This window comes from Filicampus tigris, chromosome 7, assembly GCF_054856515.1.
Source record: "Filicampus tigris isolate MCC_2025a chromosome 7, RoL_Ftig_1.0, whole genome shotgun sequence".
NCBI classification, from domain to species: domain Eukaryota; kingdom Metazoa; phylum Chordata; class Actinopteri; order Syngnathiformes; family Syngnathidae; genus Filicampus; species Filicampus tigris.
The window spans coordinates 20681189-20702593 of record NC_141223.1 but is presented as its reverse complement, the minus strand read 5'-3'; the positions used below and the strand labels follow the sequence as shown (position 1 = coordinate 20702593).

General features: G+C 42.5%; 1 protein-coding gene across 2 annotated transcripts in view; it reads right to left on the bottom strand.

The window, feature by feature from the left end:
- Positions 1-236: 236 nt before the first annotated feature.
- The window catches only part of LOC147145119 (mediator of RNA polymerase II transcription subunit 13-like), a 41889-nt gene continuing 20720 nt past the window's right edge, over positions 237-21405 (bottom strand). The window contains exons 15-30 of one of the 2 annotated variants that reach the window (XM_086035651.1): positions 21203-21390; positions 14697-15586; positions 14441-14605; positions 14135-14358; positions 13836-14028; positions 11973-12303; positions 11384-11600; positions 9759-9950; positions 8717-8940; positions 8500-8642; positions 6674-6832; positions 6404-6586; positions 6182-6327; positions 3002-3166; positions 2814-2914; positions 237-1049 (exon numbers count right to left, since the gene is read on the bottom strand). In XM_086035651.1, the coding sequence (XP_085891777.1) occupies positions 917-1049; positions 2814-2914; positions 3002-3166; positions 6182-6327; positions 6404-6586; positions 6674-6832; positions 8500-8642; positions 8717-8940; positions 9759-9950; positions 11384-11600; positions 11973-12303; positions 13836-14028; positions 14135-14358; positions 14441-14605; positions 14697-15586; positions 21203-21390 (3654 nt within the window). In that variant the 3' untranslated portion in view covers positions 237-916. Of the gene's footprint in view, positions 1050-2813; positions 2915-3001; positions 3167-6181; positions 6328-6403; positions 6587-6673; positions 6833-8499; positions 8643-8716; positions 8941-9758; positions 9951-11383; positions 11601-11972; positions 12304-13835; positions 14029-14134; positions 14359-14440; positions 14609-14696; positions 15587-21202; positions 21391-21405 lie in introns of both variants that reach the window. The other variant, XM_086035650.1, reaches the window with a different exon arrangement.

The window sequence follows — 21405 nt, the reverse complement described above, 5'->3', positions numbered from 1 at the left end:
TGACCAACCAAGACAGTAAACAGTAATAGAGATGAGTAAAAACAGGTGGATTTTGCTGCTTAACTCATATTTCACAATATTAATCAGAATGCCATGTTTAGACTAGTGTGGACGCATGGAACATATTGTAAAGAAAATGTTTGACTTGACTTCCCCATTTCAGTTAGGTGATATTAAAAAAAAAAATAATAATAATAATAAAAATACACTGTAGTAAGAATACATTCAAGAGCAGGTATCATGTAGACGCACTTTATTCCTAAAACAGAAGCTGCACCATCAGTAGCGGCACACAATTATATGTACACATATACACACGCGCGCACACGCACACACACACACACACACACAAGATTACCTAAATCTGTTATATAAAATATATCATCTGACAATGTACCTTTTGAATTCCTCTTCAGAGCTCATTGAGTTAAAGTGTGCAAGAGCGTCTGGAGCCCCAAATGGCGGGCGAGCGCACGTCTGCGAGACGAGACGTGATGCCTCCTGGCTGCTCGCCGCGGGGAGGGGCGGGGCCAGGCGTCCACTTCATGTTTACAGCGTGGCGATAAAAAGGCATTTGAAAAAATAAGATTCTAAAAGTCATCTACAGCAAAAAGTACACCACTTGTTCCAAAGCCACTTCCTTTACACTGAGATGTACACACCCTCTAGGATTTGTAATATATAAAAGATATTAAGAGTTAAAAATTCCACATTTAAAAACTTACAATAAATAATATATGCAGGCATTTCATTAGGATAAAATTTCATCGATTGCAATCTAGAGTCATTAAAAACACCGCTTTACGAAACCTCTCTTGTTCATCCAAAATGGATTCTTGGCATCTGTTTGGACGCTGGCGGGAGCGCCGAGAGGCTTCTTCCTGCTCCTGGCGAGTCACGTGGCGACTTGTGAGCATCATAGCATGTTCATGATGAAGTTGTACATCTGCGTCAGCACCACAAAGTGAACGGGCAGACAGGAGCGGCGGTCCTGAGTGGCGGGGTCGCACGTCAGCCAGGAGAGGGCGTTGTACTGCTCCAGGACAAATCTGCGCAAAAAAACAACAAAAAAAAACAACAAAAAAACAGGTCTTTACTTTCTCACCTGCCCAGCACTCGATGCACCCTAACCCAACGGGTATGGAACATCGCAAATCAAAATGACAGTTGGTTACTCACACCTGCACATCTAAGGATGAACAATTAATCAAATTAAAGTCGATACCGCAATGTGGTAGAGAGAAACTTTCATATTGCAAAGGCTGCAATTTGGGGGAAAATACAAACCAACAAACAAAAAAAACTCAACTCGGTTTCAATCGGTCGGTAGACTTTGTTTATTATATATCTCTATGTATATTTTATTTATGTATTCATTAATTTACTGATATAGTGTCAGGTCAGTGCTTAAGTGGCAGTCCACGTTTAGATAGTTTCACAAAACAAGAGAAGTTGAAATGATAAAGGCAAAAATGTGTTTGCATCATTATCATCTGATTTATGACTTACTGACTTTTGTTTACGCCACACTTGATGGGTAGAAATTGATGAAGTTGTCGTAGGGAATGCTTCAAAGACTACAACTCTGAATTATTTCATATTAATTCATGGTTCATTTGGCTTTTATTGTAAACTTAACCTATAAGGCTCAAACATTTACGTATAATGAATCTCATTGTTTAATGTAATACAGATTCATTTATTGTTTGTTTGTTAAACAATACATGGGAAGAGAACCTTGGGAAAAAAACGCATATAAAATTGCACTCGCAATATTGGCATGCGGGATCACAATTAGATTATTTTTCAAAATCCTTCAGGACCTTTCATCCAATAATTTCAGGGACACATGCAAAATGTTCAATAGGATTATGAAGCTGACTTCAGGTTGTTGAGCATCCTAGTCTTCTGCTTTGAAGCCTTTAAACAACCTGAATTTGGTACATCGCCTGAGCAGCCACTAAGATCGAGCTTTAGTGGATGCGGAGCTCCAACACCGAACGTCTAGATTTACTTTTCCCAAATTTAGAAGTTCAGCGCTGTCATCAGTTTGTATGGGAAGTTAGTGGTAACTTTTGGGATGCCCTCAATTATCATGCAATCACTCCTTGTGCCAGCTAATGACAATTTAGACCTTGCACAATGGAAACAAACAGGATGATGAAAAATAATCTTAAAGCGGAAGTCAACGCAAACATAATTTTTTCAAGAATATGTTCTATGCAAGCCCACTAGTTGAAACAAGGCATTCTGATAAATAATGTGTTTGTGGAATAAGAGTTAATCCACTCGTTTTTAGCCATTTCTGGGGGCGGCCATTTTGTCTTCTGCCGACTGAAAATGACATCACAACTGCTCACAACGACCAATCACGGCTGACCTGATTTCTGAATCTCTGCCGTGATTGGTCGTTGTGAGCAGTTGTGATGTCATTTTCAGTCGGCAGAAGACAAAATGGCCCAGAGATGGCTAAAAATGAGTGCATTTTGCTGCTTAATCTATATTCCACAAAATTAATCAGAGTGCCGTGTTTCAACTAGTGGGTTTGCTGGGAACATATTTTTGAAAAAAAAAAACGTTTGTGTTGACTTCCGCTTTAAGTAAAAAAAAAAAAAAAAAAAAGGCTGGTTCTATCACAAACTGCGCGTGCAAGTTAATGATAACCTTTCACAATGGAAATTACCAAGAACAACGATAAATAATCCATAGGAAAAGTAGACCACACATTAAGATAAAGGTGATCGCTCCTTGCAAGCTATTCCTAGCTTACACTGTGTAGAAAAAAATAAACAGAACAAGTGTAACTGACTGACCTGAGAACATCAGAGGTGTGGTTGGAGTCGAGGGGGTGGGAGTGTTTACTGTGCAGCAGCTCGTCTGATTGGACAGAGGACACGTGCAGGTGTAGAGAAGCCTGGTGGACACAACGCTCACATCACCATCATGAGCATAAAAAAAAATAAAATAACGGCAAGACAAAAAAGAAGGTCATGTCCTGTACCTTGAGGAAGAGAGGGCACTGGTTCTGAGCTTGAGGACAGGCCGACCAGAACCAGTCGGGCAGCGGTCCGGCCTTTGCAGTGGACACGAAGTAGCCCAACGCCATCGGCTGCTGCAGGATATTCAACGCCTCCTCGTGAGACTCCATTCGGTCCGCACTCTGGCCCTGCAACACAACATCGGGACACATTAAAAAAAAAACAAAAAAAAAACATAAAAGCAACCTGAGTGTCTTCCACTTTCATCAAAATGCAACACAGATTATAAAATGGATCAAATGTCCAACTGGGTCCCCATAATAAAATGACACTTTTTTGGGGGGGGCGTTGAGGGGTAGGTGTTTGTAGTCCTGCAGAAAAGTGAAACAAATATACACCACATTGAGAACATCTGTCAGAAAGAGACAGGAACACACAATGGAGTTGACTAAAATGGTGGTGGTTCATTCTGTTGGAACGTTTTGCAGGTGTCGGGGCCATAAGCCCAATTAGCAATTTACAAAACAACTACCAACTCGATGCGTGTTCGTTTTATCTTTCGAGAAGGTATCCAATGTAAATAAAGACACACAAATCGATTGAATTAAAGGGGCACGGTCTAACATTCATACTTTGTTCAAAATGTAAACATAACGTGGGCTGGTCTCCTCCCTGGCTGGTCCTATCTGTAGGGCTGATCCTCTCCAGCTGGTCCCATGGTCACGTCAGGGCACGCTGACTCGAACACTTTTGACTGATTATACGATGTCCGTAAATGTGTAATTCGCCATATTGGTTTACCTGTTGGCTAACACATAGCCATTCATATAGATTTAGATCCTTCAATTCAAATCTATTATTTCCCTTCATTCAAATAATTGGGTTATTAACACAATAGTAAAAAGATTAGTACAAGTCTACATACATTTCTATCAATTTTGGCTTTCATTTGTTTTATTAAGTAGTAGTAAATTAGAAGAGCTGGGCATTCCGCCTATGTGACGGCCCGGTCTGTCTATCGGCTATGACGGACGGCCATTTTGTAGGCCATGAACGATAAACTTAAAAAATAAATAATAATCGGACTAAGCATAGTCAGAAGCGCATTTTTTTCGTCTATTTTCGCGGTGAAGCTTCAATGGCCGCGGCGAGCTTTCTGTAACAATAGTATTGTTAGATTGAGTTGTTGTTGCTTGGGGGACAGATTTGAGTGAGGGAACACGCGAGAAGTGACGTTTTCCCCATGTTACGAGACTGAGACGGCCAGATTAAACGCATCTCCTTTAAATACGGCAAGGATTCCAAGGTCCTTAAAGATACATACAGTTCCAAAAAGGTCCTGGACGGCGCTAAAAGGAGACGCATTGAGTCCGGCCGCTTCCATGCCGCAGTGAGCAAGTCTTTCGTTTTCAAATATCACCCAGCGGGGTGTGTGTGTGTGTGTGTGCGTGCGTGCGTGCGTAGGGGGGTGTGTGTGTGTGTGCGTGTGTGTGTGTGTGTGAGAGAGAGGGGTACGCGAGTGGTAGTATGTCGAAGTTGGTAGTTGGAAACACTAACAGAAGCCTATTTAAAATCATAGGCAGACCGGTGATTACCATTTTTCTTGGCTGGACAAGGCAGATATGCGGACGGCGGAAGGGTACCCCGGTTGTAGACGGTAGGCGATAAACGGACCGCAAATTTTTAGTAAAATACCCAGTTCTGTAAATTAGTATTGTAAAAATTAACCGTTTTACATTCAGCATTCACATTTTAACATTATTATTATTTTTTTTACCTTATCTATGAAAAACTCAGACCATCTGTGTTTTAAAAGTCATAACGGGCCCCGAGCCTAAAAATGTGCCCACGTCTGGGGTAACTTTACATAAGAATGTGTGTGTTTACTATTGTAACTGTAAAACACACACAAGAAAAAGAGAGCTTATCTGCCATTTCTATTTGAAGCATCCATTTTAAATGGTCCATTTGGCCATTTCCAGGAGTCTTTCAAAAACTAAATCTCCAATCCATTTTGTCTGACTGCTACCAAAGTGGAAGCTGTCGCTGTCCTGTGAAAAACACTTATGTCCAATTCTGGATTTTTAAAAAAATGTTCACATTAATGCTATGTCTGTAACGCGGAAACGTCATTCATGTAAAAATTAGAAAAATGAAAAAAAAAAATTGACTTAAGTGCCTTTACAGGACAGCAACGATTATGCTTCAACCAGCGATTCCCCAAAAATGTGCCGTGGTCTATCTATGTCCTGTGAAAGGCAATCAGGTGTGCCACGGGAAATATCCAATTTCACTTAATTGGTCTGAAAATGATTTATTAATGATGAAATATGCCTTGATTAACCAATGTATTTATCCGGCTGTTGCCTTTCATACACCCCAATAATCAAAGGTGGGCACTTTACTCAATTTTGCCGGTACGTCATTCGTCAGTTTTCGTGATGATACGAATTGTAATTGTCAGTCGGTCAGTCAAACCAACCCCCCGCCCCCAAGAAACTCATTAAAAATTAGCGTCAAACTGGCGGTTAGTGACAATTACACTGACTGAGGAAAAACCATTTCCGTCAGTGCTTAGTCGGTCAATTTTTAAGAGTCGCGTCATTCGGAAATCGTCAACAAAACGGGCATCCGTCAGTGACTGACCAGTCTGTCAATCTGAGGAACGCCCACCTCTACTAATAATAGCTTTCGTCAACGAAGCGAGACAAGCTTCCACCCAAAGCAAATCAATTTTTAAGTATAGACAAGATCATCGTTTCATTGTATATGTCTTTTTAGCAACATTTTTCTTTGGCGCTGTGCTGTGAGCACAAAAGCAGGAATCTGAAAAAATATACACCACATCGAGAACATGTGTCAGAAAGAGACACACGAACACACACAATGGAGTTAATTAAAATGGTGGTGGTTCATTCTGTTGGAACGTTTTGCAGGTCTCGAGGGCATAAGCCCAATTAGCAATTTACAAAACAACTACTTACTCAATGGGTATTCGTTCCAAGTCATACATATGACTTGGCTCAAAGGGTTGGGGAAAATTGTGCTACACAAATGGGCAAACTCAATAGTGAAAAATTTGAGTTTCGTTAATGTTGCAGCAAACAGGCATTTGCCCTTGTAGTTTCGTGTTGCACGAAAGAGCTGGCATTGGGACTCTTCCTACAACTTCAGATAAGTGCTACCGTGTCGCCAGTACGGACCTTGCTTCCGTCGCCGCCCTGGTGGTAGTGCGAGCCAGGCGAGTGAACAGGGGAGGTGGTGGGCGAGTTGGGCAAGATGCTGATAATGTCCGGGTCCACCATGTCGTTGTCAAACAGGTCGAAGATGCCCATTCCGTCAGAGCCATCTGCAACGTGCGAGAGGTGAACGGTTTGCTACGTTCGAGAGCTAACGATGCTACTCGCCGCGTTACCAACGCTCACCTGGATTGATAGGGTTGAAGTTGATGTCGATGGGTTCCGACGTGTTGGTGTTGACCTGCACCATGGCCGAGGTAGGGAACACCAGGATGTGCGTGCATGACGTGTCCTGCGGCGTGCTCAGCTGCGACGTCTGCATGTTGAGCGTCGTGCTGCGGCCGAAAACCGAGCCCGTTGACACCGAATCTGCATCGTGCCAAATTCAAACAAATCAAACACAGAACGAGAGGGTCGGGGGATGTTTGTTTGATTCAGTTCTGTACTGAGTTTTACCTGGCATGACCACAAAAGAACCCTGGGGCTCCATGGCGACCAGGCAGGCGCTAAGGATGCTGGGAGTGTCAGCAGCAGAGATGCCGCACATCCGGCACGTCTCCTTCAGGCGCTTGCTGAGGGACTGAAGGTTCCTTCTGCTCAGCAGAATACTCCAGTCTGGAACAAGCAGCACACCATAACACTTTTTTGTGCTTGTCTTCACGCTTCAGAACAAACGCTCTATGGTCTCAAACACCCTTTTCATCTATTTTCAGACATTTAAGGCAGGGGCCACCAACCTTTTCGAAACTGACAGCTACTTTTGGAGTACTGATTAATGTGAAGGGCTAACATTTTTCTACGCACTTCTGAAGTAACAAATTTGCGCAAAAAATTATTTCAGAGGTAAATCATCACATTGTGGTTTCGCCTGCTAGTTTTTCTCCACGGAAGCTATGATTTGGTCATGCACTGCAATACTGACCTTTGACCTATATCAGCTTTTTATAAAAAAAATATTGTCATACCAAATTCACACCAGTGCAAGTGTGATTTAAAAAGAATAGCAACAAAATAGATTTGTTGTAGCTGACAGGTAAGTGGAGCTATTCTTATTTTTTTTTTTTTTTTAAATAGTAAACACATTGAAGAAAAAAGACATGTCACGGGTGAACTGTTTTTAGAACAGGTCCCCGGGATACTCATGTAGTCCTTGGAGGCTACAAAATTGGGCACAAAATTGTAAACAACTGCAATACATCATACCGGACAAAAAAATCCCTTGCATTAGAATAGTGGTTCTTATGCTTTGGACTGAGTACCACCTAATACTCAAAGTGGAAGTCAACACAAACATTTTTTTTCAAAACATATTCAATGCAGGACCACTATTTGAAACAAGGCATTCTGATAAATGTTGTGTTTGGGGAATATGAGTTAAACAACAGAATCCACCCGTTTTTAGCCATCTCAGGGGGCGGCCATTTTGTCACTTCTGTCCACTGAAAATGACATCAGAGTTGCTCAGGGCTCATGTAGGATGGAGCATGAACTCGTATTCCACAAACGCAATATTTAACAGAATGCCTTGTTTCAACCAGTGGGCCTGCATAGAACATATTCTTGAAAAAAAAATGTGTTGACTTCTCCTTTAACGGTAACTCTCCAAGTACCACCATCAATATTAAAACACAAGTAGCGTGAAAACGTCAAAAATCAAGCACAGGTTTTATCCCGAAAAAGTATATTGACCATTACTGAAAGCCACAGTAACATGGTGCTGTTTAAACTGTAGCACTATTACTCATTAAGAAAAAAAATAAACATTTAAAAACAAACAGTACAAAAATAGTAAATGCATATGTGGCATACTTAAATCAAACTGAATCGCACTTTACGAATGCTCTGTACTGGATTAAAAGAAATGCTTAATCCAATGTTAAATTATGCAGTTTGAATATTTCATTCAGTGGGTCTTTGGCACACCACTAGATGGAGCCTTCGTACCACACTGAGAATCACTGCATTAAAAGACGGCACTTCACAATCAAAGCACTAAAAAGAATTCAAATCAAAATTAAGAGTAATTACCAACATGCAGGTAATTTAGTTAATTATTTGACCAGTTAAGCGTGTCAGTTACAAAATACACATAAAATATTTTTTAAAAAGTACAAAATAATTTTGTACTGTAGAGGGTGTTTTTAGGACACAAAAACAAGTACTTGGATGTAACAATCGGCTCAAACAACCAACTCTTTGCCCGTCTTAGTCCGATAAATTGAGGTTCCACGCAAGTTGAAAAAAAAAAATAATTTGGGGAATGCCGTCATGTGTGTATTTACCTCTCAGCTCGCCATGACCCATCCTTCCCAGGCGACCAATCACGACCCTCCACGGCAGCGACGTCACCTGCACCAGACCCAGACACCAATCCCACAGCTTCTGAAGACCCAGCCGTCGTGCGGAGCCCATTTTCCTGCGCGCCCTGCAACCCAACACACAAGACCATTTTAAGCAAAGGCCAAAATAGATCAGTCAGCGCGGGTGTGCCGGGCTCACCTGTTGGGCACGTCGATGCTGATGATGCAGCTCTCCAGCAGCTCGCCGTGCTGGTCGGTGCAGCAGGCCAGCAGCCAGCGCTGGTCATGAGACAGGCAGTAGCCCACAAACAGGATGTTATACTTCTGCGACGCTTCCCCAAAGGTTTCGCCCAGCTCCGTCTGCTTATCTTTCACCGGTGCCAGAATGAAAGGCGGGGTGTACATACGCAGACACTCCGGCCTCTGCATGGACAGAAAAGAAATGAATGTTAGTTTAACCCATTAAGGCCTAAAGCGCCTTTCTCAACAGCTCCCCAAAACCTAAGGTCGCCTTTGGAATTACCCTTGAAAACCTGAAGTTCTCCCAGAAATTCAACACATACAAAATTATTAATACCTCAGACCCTGTAGCAGTCAGAAACATAATTGCAAAAGAGTTAAAGAGCTTAGACATGGCTTTCACGCAGGCAGAATTTATTATTATTTACTGTTTCAATCGAAGATGTAAAAATAACGTGTCAGTGCAAGCGAAGCACTATTTTAATTTTTTTTTTTTTTTTTTAAATCGAGTGGTAATTACCATCCTCTATTCTGTTTCAAAGACGTCAATATCGTAATTGTCTACAAACCATATCAAATCACGTTCGACTGCTCCACTGGTCGTGCACGTCGTCTATATATCACTACCGTTACTTACTTTAATCAGAGCTCCCGGCGATCGACGGCGTCCGCCATTAGCCTACCTACGGCTTGAAAAAATTTCACGACATCCTCCGCGGTCTCGCGACACCGTCACGTGTATATTCTGATGCATTAAATTGGCTAAGAGACGGAGGATTGGATTAAAAAAAGGACACCGAGTTATCCGCTCCCCCGGTTTGAAAGGTAGAAAGACGCAACAGCGCTCCCGGCTCTAGTGTTAGAAACGCGGTTACGCGCTCCCAAGCTTAATGGGTTAAGAAGCCCAAGATGCCAAAAGCCTTTCAGACAAAGCTAAGCAATTAATAGAGTGAGATTTTCTTTTAAAGCTCTAGGGACCAGCCCTACGATCATGATGCTACCTCTGGGTTTTTGAGTGCCATGTCGATGGCAAGGCCAGGACCAAAGCCCGTCAGAGCTTTGAAGTTGGTGGAGTTTGGCAGGGGGCGCCGACACTGCGTGAAGACGGAGAAGGCGAGCGACTTGAGGTGCTGGCCGTACAGGTGACGCTCGCCGCTGTGCACCGGCTGCAGGAGGTACTGGCACGGAACGATCTGACAAAACACAAAGCAGATAAGGACGTTAACACAAAATGTCACACTTGTATACACAACTGTATTGGAGAGGAGGGGAGTCCAATTTTAGAGTCAAGATAACAGTAAATAACAGGGGTGTAACGGTACGCTAAATCACATTTCGGTTCGGTATATTCTCTGTACAAAAAAAACAGATTTTTTAAAAATTTTTTTTAGAATATGTTTATTTTGGGGCGGCACGGTGGTCGACTGGTTAGCACGTCCGCCTCACAGTTCAGAGGTCGTGGGTTCGATCCCGGCCCCGGCCTCCCTGTGTGGAGTTTGCATGTTCTCAACGTGCCTGCGTGGGTTTTCTCCGGGCACTCCAGTTTCCTCCCACATTCCAAAAACATGCATGGTAAGTTGATTGGACTCTCTAAATTGCCCCTAGGTGTGATTGTGAGTGCGGATGTTTGTCTCTGTGTGCCCTGCGATTGGCTGACAACCAATTCAGGGTGTCCCCCGCCTACTGCCCAAAGACAGCTGGGATAGGCTCCAGCACGCCCCGCGACCCTTGTGAGGATAAGCGGTACAGACAATGGATGGATGGATGTTTATTTTGATAAGATGACAAGTAAATGGTAAAAATTTTTTTAAGAAAAAAAAATAAAAGCGAACCATTCGGGTGACATAAGAAATTAGAATAAAAAATAAGGTAACGATAAAGATCTCTTAATTTTGTAAATTATTAAGACACTGAAATCTTTAAACAGCCTATGACACATCTAAGTATTCAAGTTAAAGACAAGTTGTCATTATAGTACATAAACACTTTTTGTGATGAAAAAAAATACATACAAAAAGTTACAATTATTGCTAACTGTAATAAAGACAAATAAATGTAAGTTGTTTTCGGACCAAACAAAATTTATAAAATGTGTTATTATAATTTTTTTTTAAAAAAGGTGCACATGTATAAATTCAAGTATGATTTCCTTCTGTAAACAAACGTGCGTTGGATATAAATGCGTATTAATAATCGTGTTTTACGATTATGACAATTCTGTAAGCGTGGAGTGTAATAATCGTAATTGTAATTGAATTTCAATTAATTGCACAGCCCTACCATCAAATATATAGCATAGTGTTGCGAGTTACTCCGATTTATGCCCATATTATATAGAGGTGTTGCATTACATCCATCGATCTTAGAGTAAATACTTGTAATTGGATCATGTTCTGTTACTTGCAGCAGGAACAACACCGCTATTAGCGCTAATTGTCTTTGACATGTTGACGCAACATCATGTCAACCAGTCACTCGCTTTGCACCTGAACTCTCCTGCTAATGAGTCACTCGCTCATTCTCGCCTCCCTGTGGAACTGAGCCGATAAGTGCATCGTACTAAGTAAATTATCACAGGAAATCTTACTTTAAAAGCGTATTTGTTGGATGGCATTGGGACACGCACCTGCACAGAGACAGCGTTTCTGATGCGAGTGGGAAGGAACTGGAGCATCTCCATGTAGCAGCGCAGAAGGCCCAGAGTGTAAGCGCTGGAATGGACCTCGCGGTCGCCGTCCGTGTAGCTGAACGGGTCCACAATGTACACCACGATGGCAGGTGGGTAGGAGATGGCGTGGGACTCTCCGTCTGTCGGCTTGCCCACTTTGTCTCTCTCCATTGTGCTGTGGAGATGAAAACAGTTTACACACTTAATACAGAAGCAATATCTTGTTAAAAACAGAGGTAGGAATAAGTCACATACATACAAGTCATAAGTATCAACTTTCTCAACCTTCATGTTTTCAGCTAGTCCCAAGTTCAGTAGGGAAGGGGAAACAAATGGGGGGATGGGTACAGAGAAAAAAAAAATCCCCCCACGAAATTTCAAGCAATTCAAGTCATTAATTTGGATAACTTTCATAAGGTTAATAAGCCAATCAAGTCCCAATTCTTGACGTTCGCCCCACTTTTGGTTAAAGGTAGTAGTAGCAACAATACTACTACTGCTACTACTACTACTAATAATAAAGCATGTTTCCACAGTAATGACTCACCTTTCAGGTGGCTCACACGAGCTTTGCGAAGTGGCAACATTTTCCGCACCTGGGCCCTGCGGGATGGACTGGGGCCCGTTATGTGACGTGCTGCCCTGCAACCCGCCGGCCGCAAACTGGGGGTAGGCACCTGTCTTGGACGACGACAACCCACCCATGGCCTGGGGGCCAGTGGGGGCAGGTGGAGGGGCACAGTTGGTCTGGGCGGCGCCAGTGGCGCTTGCGTGTCGTGAGGTGGCACTGGAAGAGGCGGAGTTTGGAGAGGACGTCGCAACGGGGTTGCGTTGGGAGAGGAGTGAGCTGTCCAGAGACTGCTCTGATAGATAAGGAGCTGAGGGAGTAGATGTGAATAAACATGGATGTTGTCAGCACAGATTGTATGATTAGAAAAAGGGCAAGCCATGCTAAAAACCTCAGAGGAAATAACTCACAAAAGCTTAAAACACACAAGGGGGTCCTTGGTCTAAGACGATCCTGAGATTTTGACACTTCAAGGTTACGAACAGTGCATGATTAACTAATTTGCACAGCAGCAAAATAGTCTGGCTATAGCACAACTTCCAAGCGAATCCTCACGTTTTTGTTTTTTTTATAGTATAAAGTGTAGCCTGGTTTTAGAGTTGTGTCTCTTCAGTGTAGTAATATGTTGTTTTGCAGCACGCCAGGCAGCAGTGACGACTACTGCTAGAGATGCAGCTTAAGAGCAAGAAGAGCCCGAGGCGTCACCAACTAAGGCTTCGTTCACACTGCAGGGCATGGTGCCCAATTCAGATTTTTTTTGTGAAAGGAAATCTTTTTATGTACTATACTCACGCTGTAAAAACAAAAGCAAATTTTAATGTGAATGGAACACATCCGTGAAGTGACACGTATGCGCACAAAACATGACAAGAGGCAGTGTTCACGGAAGTAAATCAGTTCAGTTGATAAACGAGCAAGACGGGAGGAATTCAAAATATTTTTGGGAAATGAAACGACGTTCCTGGATCTCACTTCACGTCTGCTAAAGATGATGTCAATATTGTCTGTATGGCTGAATTTATGTCAACACAAATGTCATTTTTTTGCTCTATGTTTCAAATGAAAGTAAAAAAAAATAATTTAACACGGTTACTCTTAACAAATTCACAGACAGTTCTGATGAATACAGTAGTCTCCTAAGCACTCTCGGCCACCCGTGTAGAGCGCACATTTTGGTTTTGACGACGTGTAGGTCGAATGAGCCCGACATGAGCGTTCATAATGCAGACACATTGGATACTTATCCCATTTTTATCCACATAAAACAGGCCTGGGTTGGATGTGAAAAGAACCAGAACCGTATTGTTCACATTGCATGGGGGGGGGGGGAAATAACTCTGAATTCGCCTGCAGTGTTAGCCTTAGCTTCAATAACAGAGAACGTGTTGTTGTACGCTCTGTTTGCATGTGTTGCTGCGCAGTGTTGTGTTAAGTATAATGCTTGCTTCTATTTGGTTTTGTGTGTTAGTTTTACAGCGAACTTCAACTGGGAAGTAAACAGCTTGAAGCAAGCATGAGTTTGACTCTTACTGGAGAAATGTGCTAGCAGGAGTGAGAACAGTCACTACAGAACACTTTAAAAGTGTGCTTTAATGAGTTTAAATGTTTAAAGTTTGTGGGAGGGGTAAAATCACAAAATACTATCGTTTTTGCTGTTCACCTACTTTATCTGGGTCTGGAATGTACCTCCCTACGGTAAACAGGGATTTACTGTATGACTTCATTACGGCACAAGATTACAACACATTGGAAGAGAACTCAGTCACAAACCAGGGACTCACAGTAATATAGCTCCCGCGTCCCCCTACCCCCAACTCCTGGATTACAATAGGTGTTAAATACCTAAATCGTAGCGGCACACTTGAGCAAAGACTTTGAGTTTATTGAAGGCCTCGCTGTTGGCATCTCTGCCCATCTTGAGGAACCAGTCGCTGAGGGGCTGCTCGGCTATGCTCCTGCCTTCTGTGCTGCCAACCTTCAGGATGCCCTCAGGATGACTTTTGCAGATGGGCCTGTGCTGCCCGAGCTGGCACGCCTGTCGAGTGCAAATCAAATAAACAACCTCATCAGATTATGAATTTTTTTATATATTTTTTTTATGTGGAAATGTAAGCACAGGAAGAAGCGAGCGAGGCACACACCTCATACATGGCGCTCAAATCTTTGAAGAAAGTCTTGGCCCGGCAGAGGAGTGTTTCACTCTCTGGACAGATGACCACAAAGCCGACATCCCTCTGGGAGCCAAAAGGATCCAGGAGCAGCTTTTCCCAGTAGGGTAAGCCAAAGGGGGACAGTACCACAAAATCATACTCGTAGCCGACCAAAAATGTAGGGATGGGCAGCGGCTCAGGAGACTCATCTGTACCTGTGCCGTAGGAAGAGGACAAGGTTAAGAAGCTCCAGAGCAAAGTGAACTCAACTTTGAAGTGTGTTTTCCACAGTCATACCATAAGACCCCCTCCCGGCCATCTTGTGAAACTGCTGCCAGGTGAGTGGTCCTTGCACCCCCCACGAGCGCACGCTTCTCTTCTTCTGAATGGCGTCCTGCAAGACAGGCTGGAGGGACAACAGCACCCGCAGCACATCCTGAGAGAACAGCTTGTTGATGTCTGCTGCTTCATGAGGGAAGACAAACAAAATCTTACTTCTCAAACTTAAAAACAGACGAGAAAAGATGGAAGAAGGAAGGAAATGGATGCTTACATTTGCATTTTGACCACTGGTGAAGACAGGTGCTTTTCACTAGTGTTTCATCCACTTTGCCTCCCGACATGTTGTCCATGAACTGTCTGCCGTGCTCCAGCGCCATATAGCAGTCATTATAACAGTCTCTCTCCTCCACCCTCACAAAAGAGCTGATGGCAGAGCTCAATTTGGGGTACTCCACGCCTGCCATCGGTGCAAACGGGTTGGTGCATTGGTCCTGGAGGAGTAGAATGAGCTCATCGGGTGGTTTCTCCTTCAGACCGCAGTACTTGTGTTTCACGGGCGCCCGCAGCTCTTCAAAGCAGCGCTCCGTGTCGCGGCCGGCGTCCGAGCCTCGGCCAACCACGTCCAGCTCGTCCTCCAGGAAGAGCCCGGCGGACTGGCCGAAGCGGCGATTGGCGACGGCGCTGAAGCCGCACGTGCAGGGGTACTGGGCCTCGCCGTTATCCTTCAGGTACACGCCCACGTCGGCCCCTCGGATGTTCATGTTGCACACGCACACGCAGCAGCTGTCAAAGTTGCAGTCCTTGAAGAGGTTCATGACCGACTCGGAGAGGATGAGCGTGACATAGAGGCTGTGGGCCTCCGGGATGGAGGGGACGGTGGCCGGCTCCACAGAGCTGAGCGGTCGGCAGGTGGAGGAAGTGGAAGCAGGGGAATAGAGGTCTGAGTTGTCGTACTTGAGCGAGCCCTGGACGCTGGAGGGTCCACGAGGTGTTCTGGGGGTGCGCGGAGTGCGAGGCGTGGGCACGGAGAAGCGGGGTGTGGCTGGAGAGGGGAGAATGCCAGCACCACTGTTGCTGGGAGGGGCACTGCTGGACATGACAGGCGTGTGGGTCTGAGGTGTGTGGGTTTGGATGTCATCAGGCTCCACGCTTGGGATGTTACTTTCAGAAAATAAAGGGGAAACGGCGTTATGTAGTTACATGATTCAACGGTTCAAAGGATTAAACAGTAGGGGTGGAACAGCTTTGGAAAACAGACAAAACAGATCGGTGCAATCCTAGTTGTTCCATCAGTTCACTCTTTTTATTTTTGCCCTCACGTGAGTGCTAATCTAAGATGGCGGCGTGCATGGTTATGGCTAGTGATGTCACGATACCAAAATTTTGACTTCGATACTATACCTGCATAAAATACCTCGATAAAAATCTAAAATCAGCAAAATTAAAACTGGCAAAAGAACTTCAAATAAAAAAAAAGTGTTATTACTTCAAAATATTCGGATATGCTTGATAAGAAAATAACTAGGGATGCTCCGATCAATCGGGCACCAGTCATGATTGGCCGATTTTCATGAAAAATGACGTGATCGGAATATTCGATCAAAGCCTTTTATTGCCGATCAGAACATCCGATCACCCGCAGCTCATTCTTCGCAGCCTACAGCCGTGTTGTGTCCCTCCCCCTCTGCTTGCTGCGGAGGCGAGGCTGCTACGTTCACACCAACTGCGGTGGGAGCATTTCTGGCGGCGTGCTTCAATCGGAGTCAATGTAGTTCCCGCGGGCGGGCGAAGTTGCGTGCCGGGCGGTGCGAATGATGCGTTTGCAGCTGTAGGGCGCGGAGCGAAGCACCGAAAAGCTGTCCATTCGCCCCATTCGTCGCGTATTAAACAAGTCAACTTTTTTTCCATTCCGCCTCGTGGCAGCCAACCAGCATCGGGCATACTACGTGACAATGTCTCACACACAGCCAATCAGAGCCACTGTAAAAACTGTTAAAAAAAAAAAAGCCGCAGAGTAGACGCTGAACAGGACGCTGTTTGGCTGTGTGTGACGTAGTTGCCCAATGCTGATTGGCTGCCAAGACAAAATGGCAAAAAAGTTGGATTTGTTTAATACACGACGACATCCCACCGATCCAAAAGCATCATTCATGCCGCGCCGCAGCAACCGCGTCCGCCCGCGCGAGCGACATTGACTCCAATTGAAGCCGCTAGAAACGCTCCCACCGCAGTTGGTGTGAACGTAGCATTGTCTGCTGTGTGGAGTTTGCGTCTTGTAATATACTGTATATGCCTCGCGGAGGGGAGCATGGCCAAAGGTTTCAACACAACCAACTTCATCCGACATTTGGAGGACAAGCAATTGGGAGACTATGGTGAGTTTACGAGGCTCACTGCATTGAATAAAGTCAAGGCGAGCAGACGGCGTATGGCACGCATGCTGCAGCTTGTGATGCGTTACTGTCACAGTGCAGTACAAGTGGCATTATTGCCATAAAACGCATTGTAGGTCACTTGTGGGCAACAGACCCACTATATCATTTTATAATTCACATCAAGATTAACAGTGACTTTTTTCTCGTTGACAAATGCACAAGATAGTTTGTCCATGCACAAGAAAATAAACCAAATTCCTGAGTCCTTTCAATTTATTTCCTTTCATTGAATAGTTTATTCGAATGAAGCCTGCATGTGACTATTTTTTCTACTTTAATAATATTCTGAACCATCCAATGTTTAGGTGGCATGTTATTTATTTGACTTTTTGCATAATTAAGTCTTTTGAGACTGCTGATTATTTTGATCTGTTAAAAACCGTGTTTCTAAAAGCTGGTAAATTTAAGTTTTTCAGTTATCTTTGTGACTGAGTAATTGTTGTATTGTGCCAGCAACGGTTTTGTATTTCTTCATGCTTTTGAAACTATATATACATTTTTGTCAAAATTACGGCAATAATATGGCTGTTTTTTCAGATAATATTGCATTATAGCAGTCACCATAAATAAATGGAAAAATATACAGATATTCCATGTGATCGGAATCGGTATCGGCCGATCTCACTCATGCATGATCGGTATCGGTGTCATAAAACCTGATCGGAACATCCCTAAAAATAACATTTTAAACAGTGTTAAACACTTGTGAGATATACACTGTTTCTGTTACTTTCTACACTTGATTATATTTATAGACTACATAAAAATTAAACTTCAAGGAAACTAGTTACCATTTATTTCTTTTTTTAAAAGATCACTAGTAGAAAATGTGCACAGGTTTATAGAGCCATTAGTGTGACATTTACTGTAATGCAGTATTGAGCAGATTACTTTTGGGACAGAATTAGTCAATTCTGATTTTATGAATTACTTTTTTAAATAATGAGATCAATGCTTGCATTTATATGTTTACATAAGCATAATGTATACATGTCAACCTATGTACATATTAGGGTTGCACGGTATTACCGGGTTTTAAAACGGTACTATACCAGCATTTTAAAACAAACCTTACTTTTATTTTATTTTATTGAATGTGATTGAATTGGTAAATTGGAGCCTGTCTCTTTAAACACAGCGAGGACAGCGCCTGTGACGCAGTTGCCCACGCGCCTCCGCCCCCTTACATGCTCACAGTGGTACCTCTACTTACGAACGTCTCTTCATATGACATTTTCAAGTTACGAAACGCCTCAACAGGAAAATATTGTCTCTTGTTACGAAAGAAATTTCAGGATATGAAAGGTAAAAATACAGTATGGGCAGCTACTCGCAGCTCCGGAGTTTACTGAACGCAACATACTCATAGCTGCTCTGCCATTGGCTATTACCTAGCATCTTCCTGGCATCCCATTGGCTAAGAGGGTCCTCTACCGTATGTGTCTATGTGTGTAGATAGACAGGTAGATAGATAGGCATGTGACGGATATGTCTATGCAGCGTCCTCGTCATTCGTCCCTTGGGCCATGAGGTCTTCTGATAGTTTTACGTGAATTAGAAACAAGGGAAAGAAAAAAAAAAGGTGAAAATCATTTTTTTTGTCCATACAAAGAAAGCAAGAGATAATAGGAAAGTATGAAAAAGGAATGCGTTTGGTTGATCTCGCCAAAGAATATGACCGTAGTGTATCGACAGCCACCATGTTATTAAATCAGTTCTTTACAAAACGCCAGGCAAAAACCACTTCTGAGAGAGATCATGAACCAAAGAGGGCAAAAAGCAATGAGAACAGCAATTAAAAGGTAAACGACCATCATTTTTATTCTTTACTCTATTTTTTGTTTTTTACATTATACATAACTCTCATTTATTGTGCAATTGTAACATGTATTTGTTACACGTTTTGATGCATTTTTATGCTTTATAAAACATTTATGTCTGAATATTGCGGGGCTTGGAACGGATTAGGGCATTTACATGGAAAACGCGTCTGTACTTACAAAATTTTCTACTTAAGAAATTTCTTCCAGAACCAATTAATTTCATAAGTAGAGGTACCACTTTACTGTATTGTCTGATAAAAAAAAAAAAATCTACTCACCACTTATTGGGTACGCCCAAAAGACACCGAGTGTGTCTGCATGTGTGTGTCTACTCTAGTCTAGTCCGCTCCGAACTAGTTGAATGTCTTGCCAAATTATACGAAATTGTGAACAAAATAATTTACACTCTACTTATTTCTGAGGGAAGTGTTAGAAATGCATAATAACCTTTATCTCTTAAAACTGGTGTTGGATGCCGGTCAGCAAGGTGGTTGGCCAGATTGGACACGTTCCTACCTCGAGCCACGGTAGTTTAAAAACAAGCCTTACAGAGGAGCTTTGTCATGTTGGTCGGCTTGTCATGGTTGTCGGCCATGTAAGCACAAAAGTTCCATATAAAGTACCAAGTCTTTATCTAACGCAAGATTTTGGGTTAATAAAATGTTGGAATTATACCTGGCTGGAAATCGCTGTGTTCGAGACAGGTGCTTTGATTGTGACACCAACTTGTATTAATATGAGGATAATCGATGCTAGCTTGTAGCTAGCAGACCCCCATCGTAAAATTAAAAACAAAACAGAGCCATATAAGTATAGACCAACTGTTTTAATTCCTTCAGCAATACCTGATTTGGGTGTACCGTGAATCCCCTCAAATGAAAGATGAAAGTCTGCAATTAAAGAACACCTTGTTCGTTTCATTGGAAATCCAATGAGGTAGTGAGGTGGCTTTTATAGTAAAAAAAGATGACAATGCGTTTATGTCCCGTGAATGGCGAGATGAGGAAGTTAACATTCATACATGAGCCCAGCTCATTCACACATATGTACCCTTAGGTAGAGAGTAATAATACACAATCATTACTCTATCAATATTACATATGAATTATGACACATCTTAGTCAATGTGCATGATGTAAGACTTAATTCCAGCTTTTATTCAGGAGCGTAATAAGATCAGTGTTTTCCTGAAATAATGATCTTGTCTCAGTTTAGTATTTACTCAATGTGGAATTTAGGCTTGTGTAGTTAAAGCTGATGTATTTTGCGGGAACTTATTCTGTTTTATGAATGGCAACAGATGGATACACAGGTTGGTTGTACGTTTTACCATCCAAGTTAAGAGAAGTTATTTACTGTGCCTGCCATTATACGCCACTGGCATAGATCGAAAAACAATAATAATTGAAATAATGATAATAATAGTAATTAAAAAATAATGCTGCGAATATACACTTTCACATTTAAACTACAAAAAAAAATTGTTTAAGTCATACCACATACTGAACCGAAAACTGTGAGCACAAAACATAGAACCGATTTTGTGAATCGGTCCACCCCAATACACCCCACCCCAATATATGAATCGAGATAAGGTGAGCACATCCTGTCCTTAGTTGTTGGCTGGACTCCAACTTTCTTTGGAAACGATTCTTTCCATAGAATTTAAAAATACGTCATCATTTTGTAGTTTAATAACATTGGCAGTTCTTGCTCAAATAATGTTAGATTTTAATGAGACGTGATACAAGTCTAAAGACATGCATTTTTTTCCCCCCACAACTGAAAACAGTTCTCATGCATTTTAACATTTCTGTGACATGCTTTCATAAAAATACTCCATGGATCAAAAATTATAGCCAAGTCAAACTCAGCTTGTTTTGATGGGCCAGTCGGCTCTTATGCAAGAACAGAATTACTTCTGTTTCCACGACAACCGGGTACGAAGCTGGTGGGTTGCAATGAGGCAGCAGCTTCTCCTAGCCCACAGTGTGGGGAAAAAGTGTCCATAAAGACAGCACTGTAAATGTATCCAAGTGCGCATATTGAACATTTATGGAGCTTTGCAAAATTGGTTATACAATCTATATTTGTTAATTGGAATTTTATAAATATATTGTTTATTTTTGCAAAATAAAGTCTACTTCATTGCCTAAAACATGGACACTCAGAAATTCATTTTTCAAACGATGTAATTTTTGAGGCACCGTGTTCTGTTCAAACTGTTGTAATAAAAAAAAATTTGAATATTAATATTTTCAAGAGCCATAAGCATCTAAAAAGTAAACCATTGCTAATTAACTTTTAATTAAAAAAAATAAAGTGTGACGTACAGTGGCCGTGAAGTGATTTCACATCACTTTTGTAGTTCCTCTCTTATGTAACATCGTCCGTAGAGGTTTCCACTTTTGTGTTTGTCAGAAGATTTTCTTTTTCCACAAATGTTTTGGGTTGAACTGTACTGTATTAGATGAACTGCCATGTCGCAAAATAAATGGATTAACGTGCTGCATCCTTACCTGTCTTTGGTCACCACAGGTGGCATCAGCTCCATTTTGCCGATGGTCCAGCTGCGCATGCACACACACTTGTGCTCTGGCAGCTTGATCGGCAACAGACACTGACTGGGGAGCGTCTTCAGGGGGGCGTACATAGAGCAACCAATAAACGGCTGACTCGTCTCCGGCTTGTACACGAAAGAAAAGTCCTACAAGAAAAGATA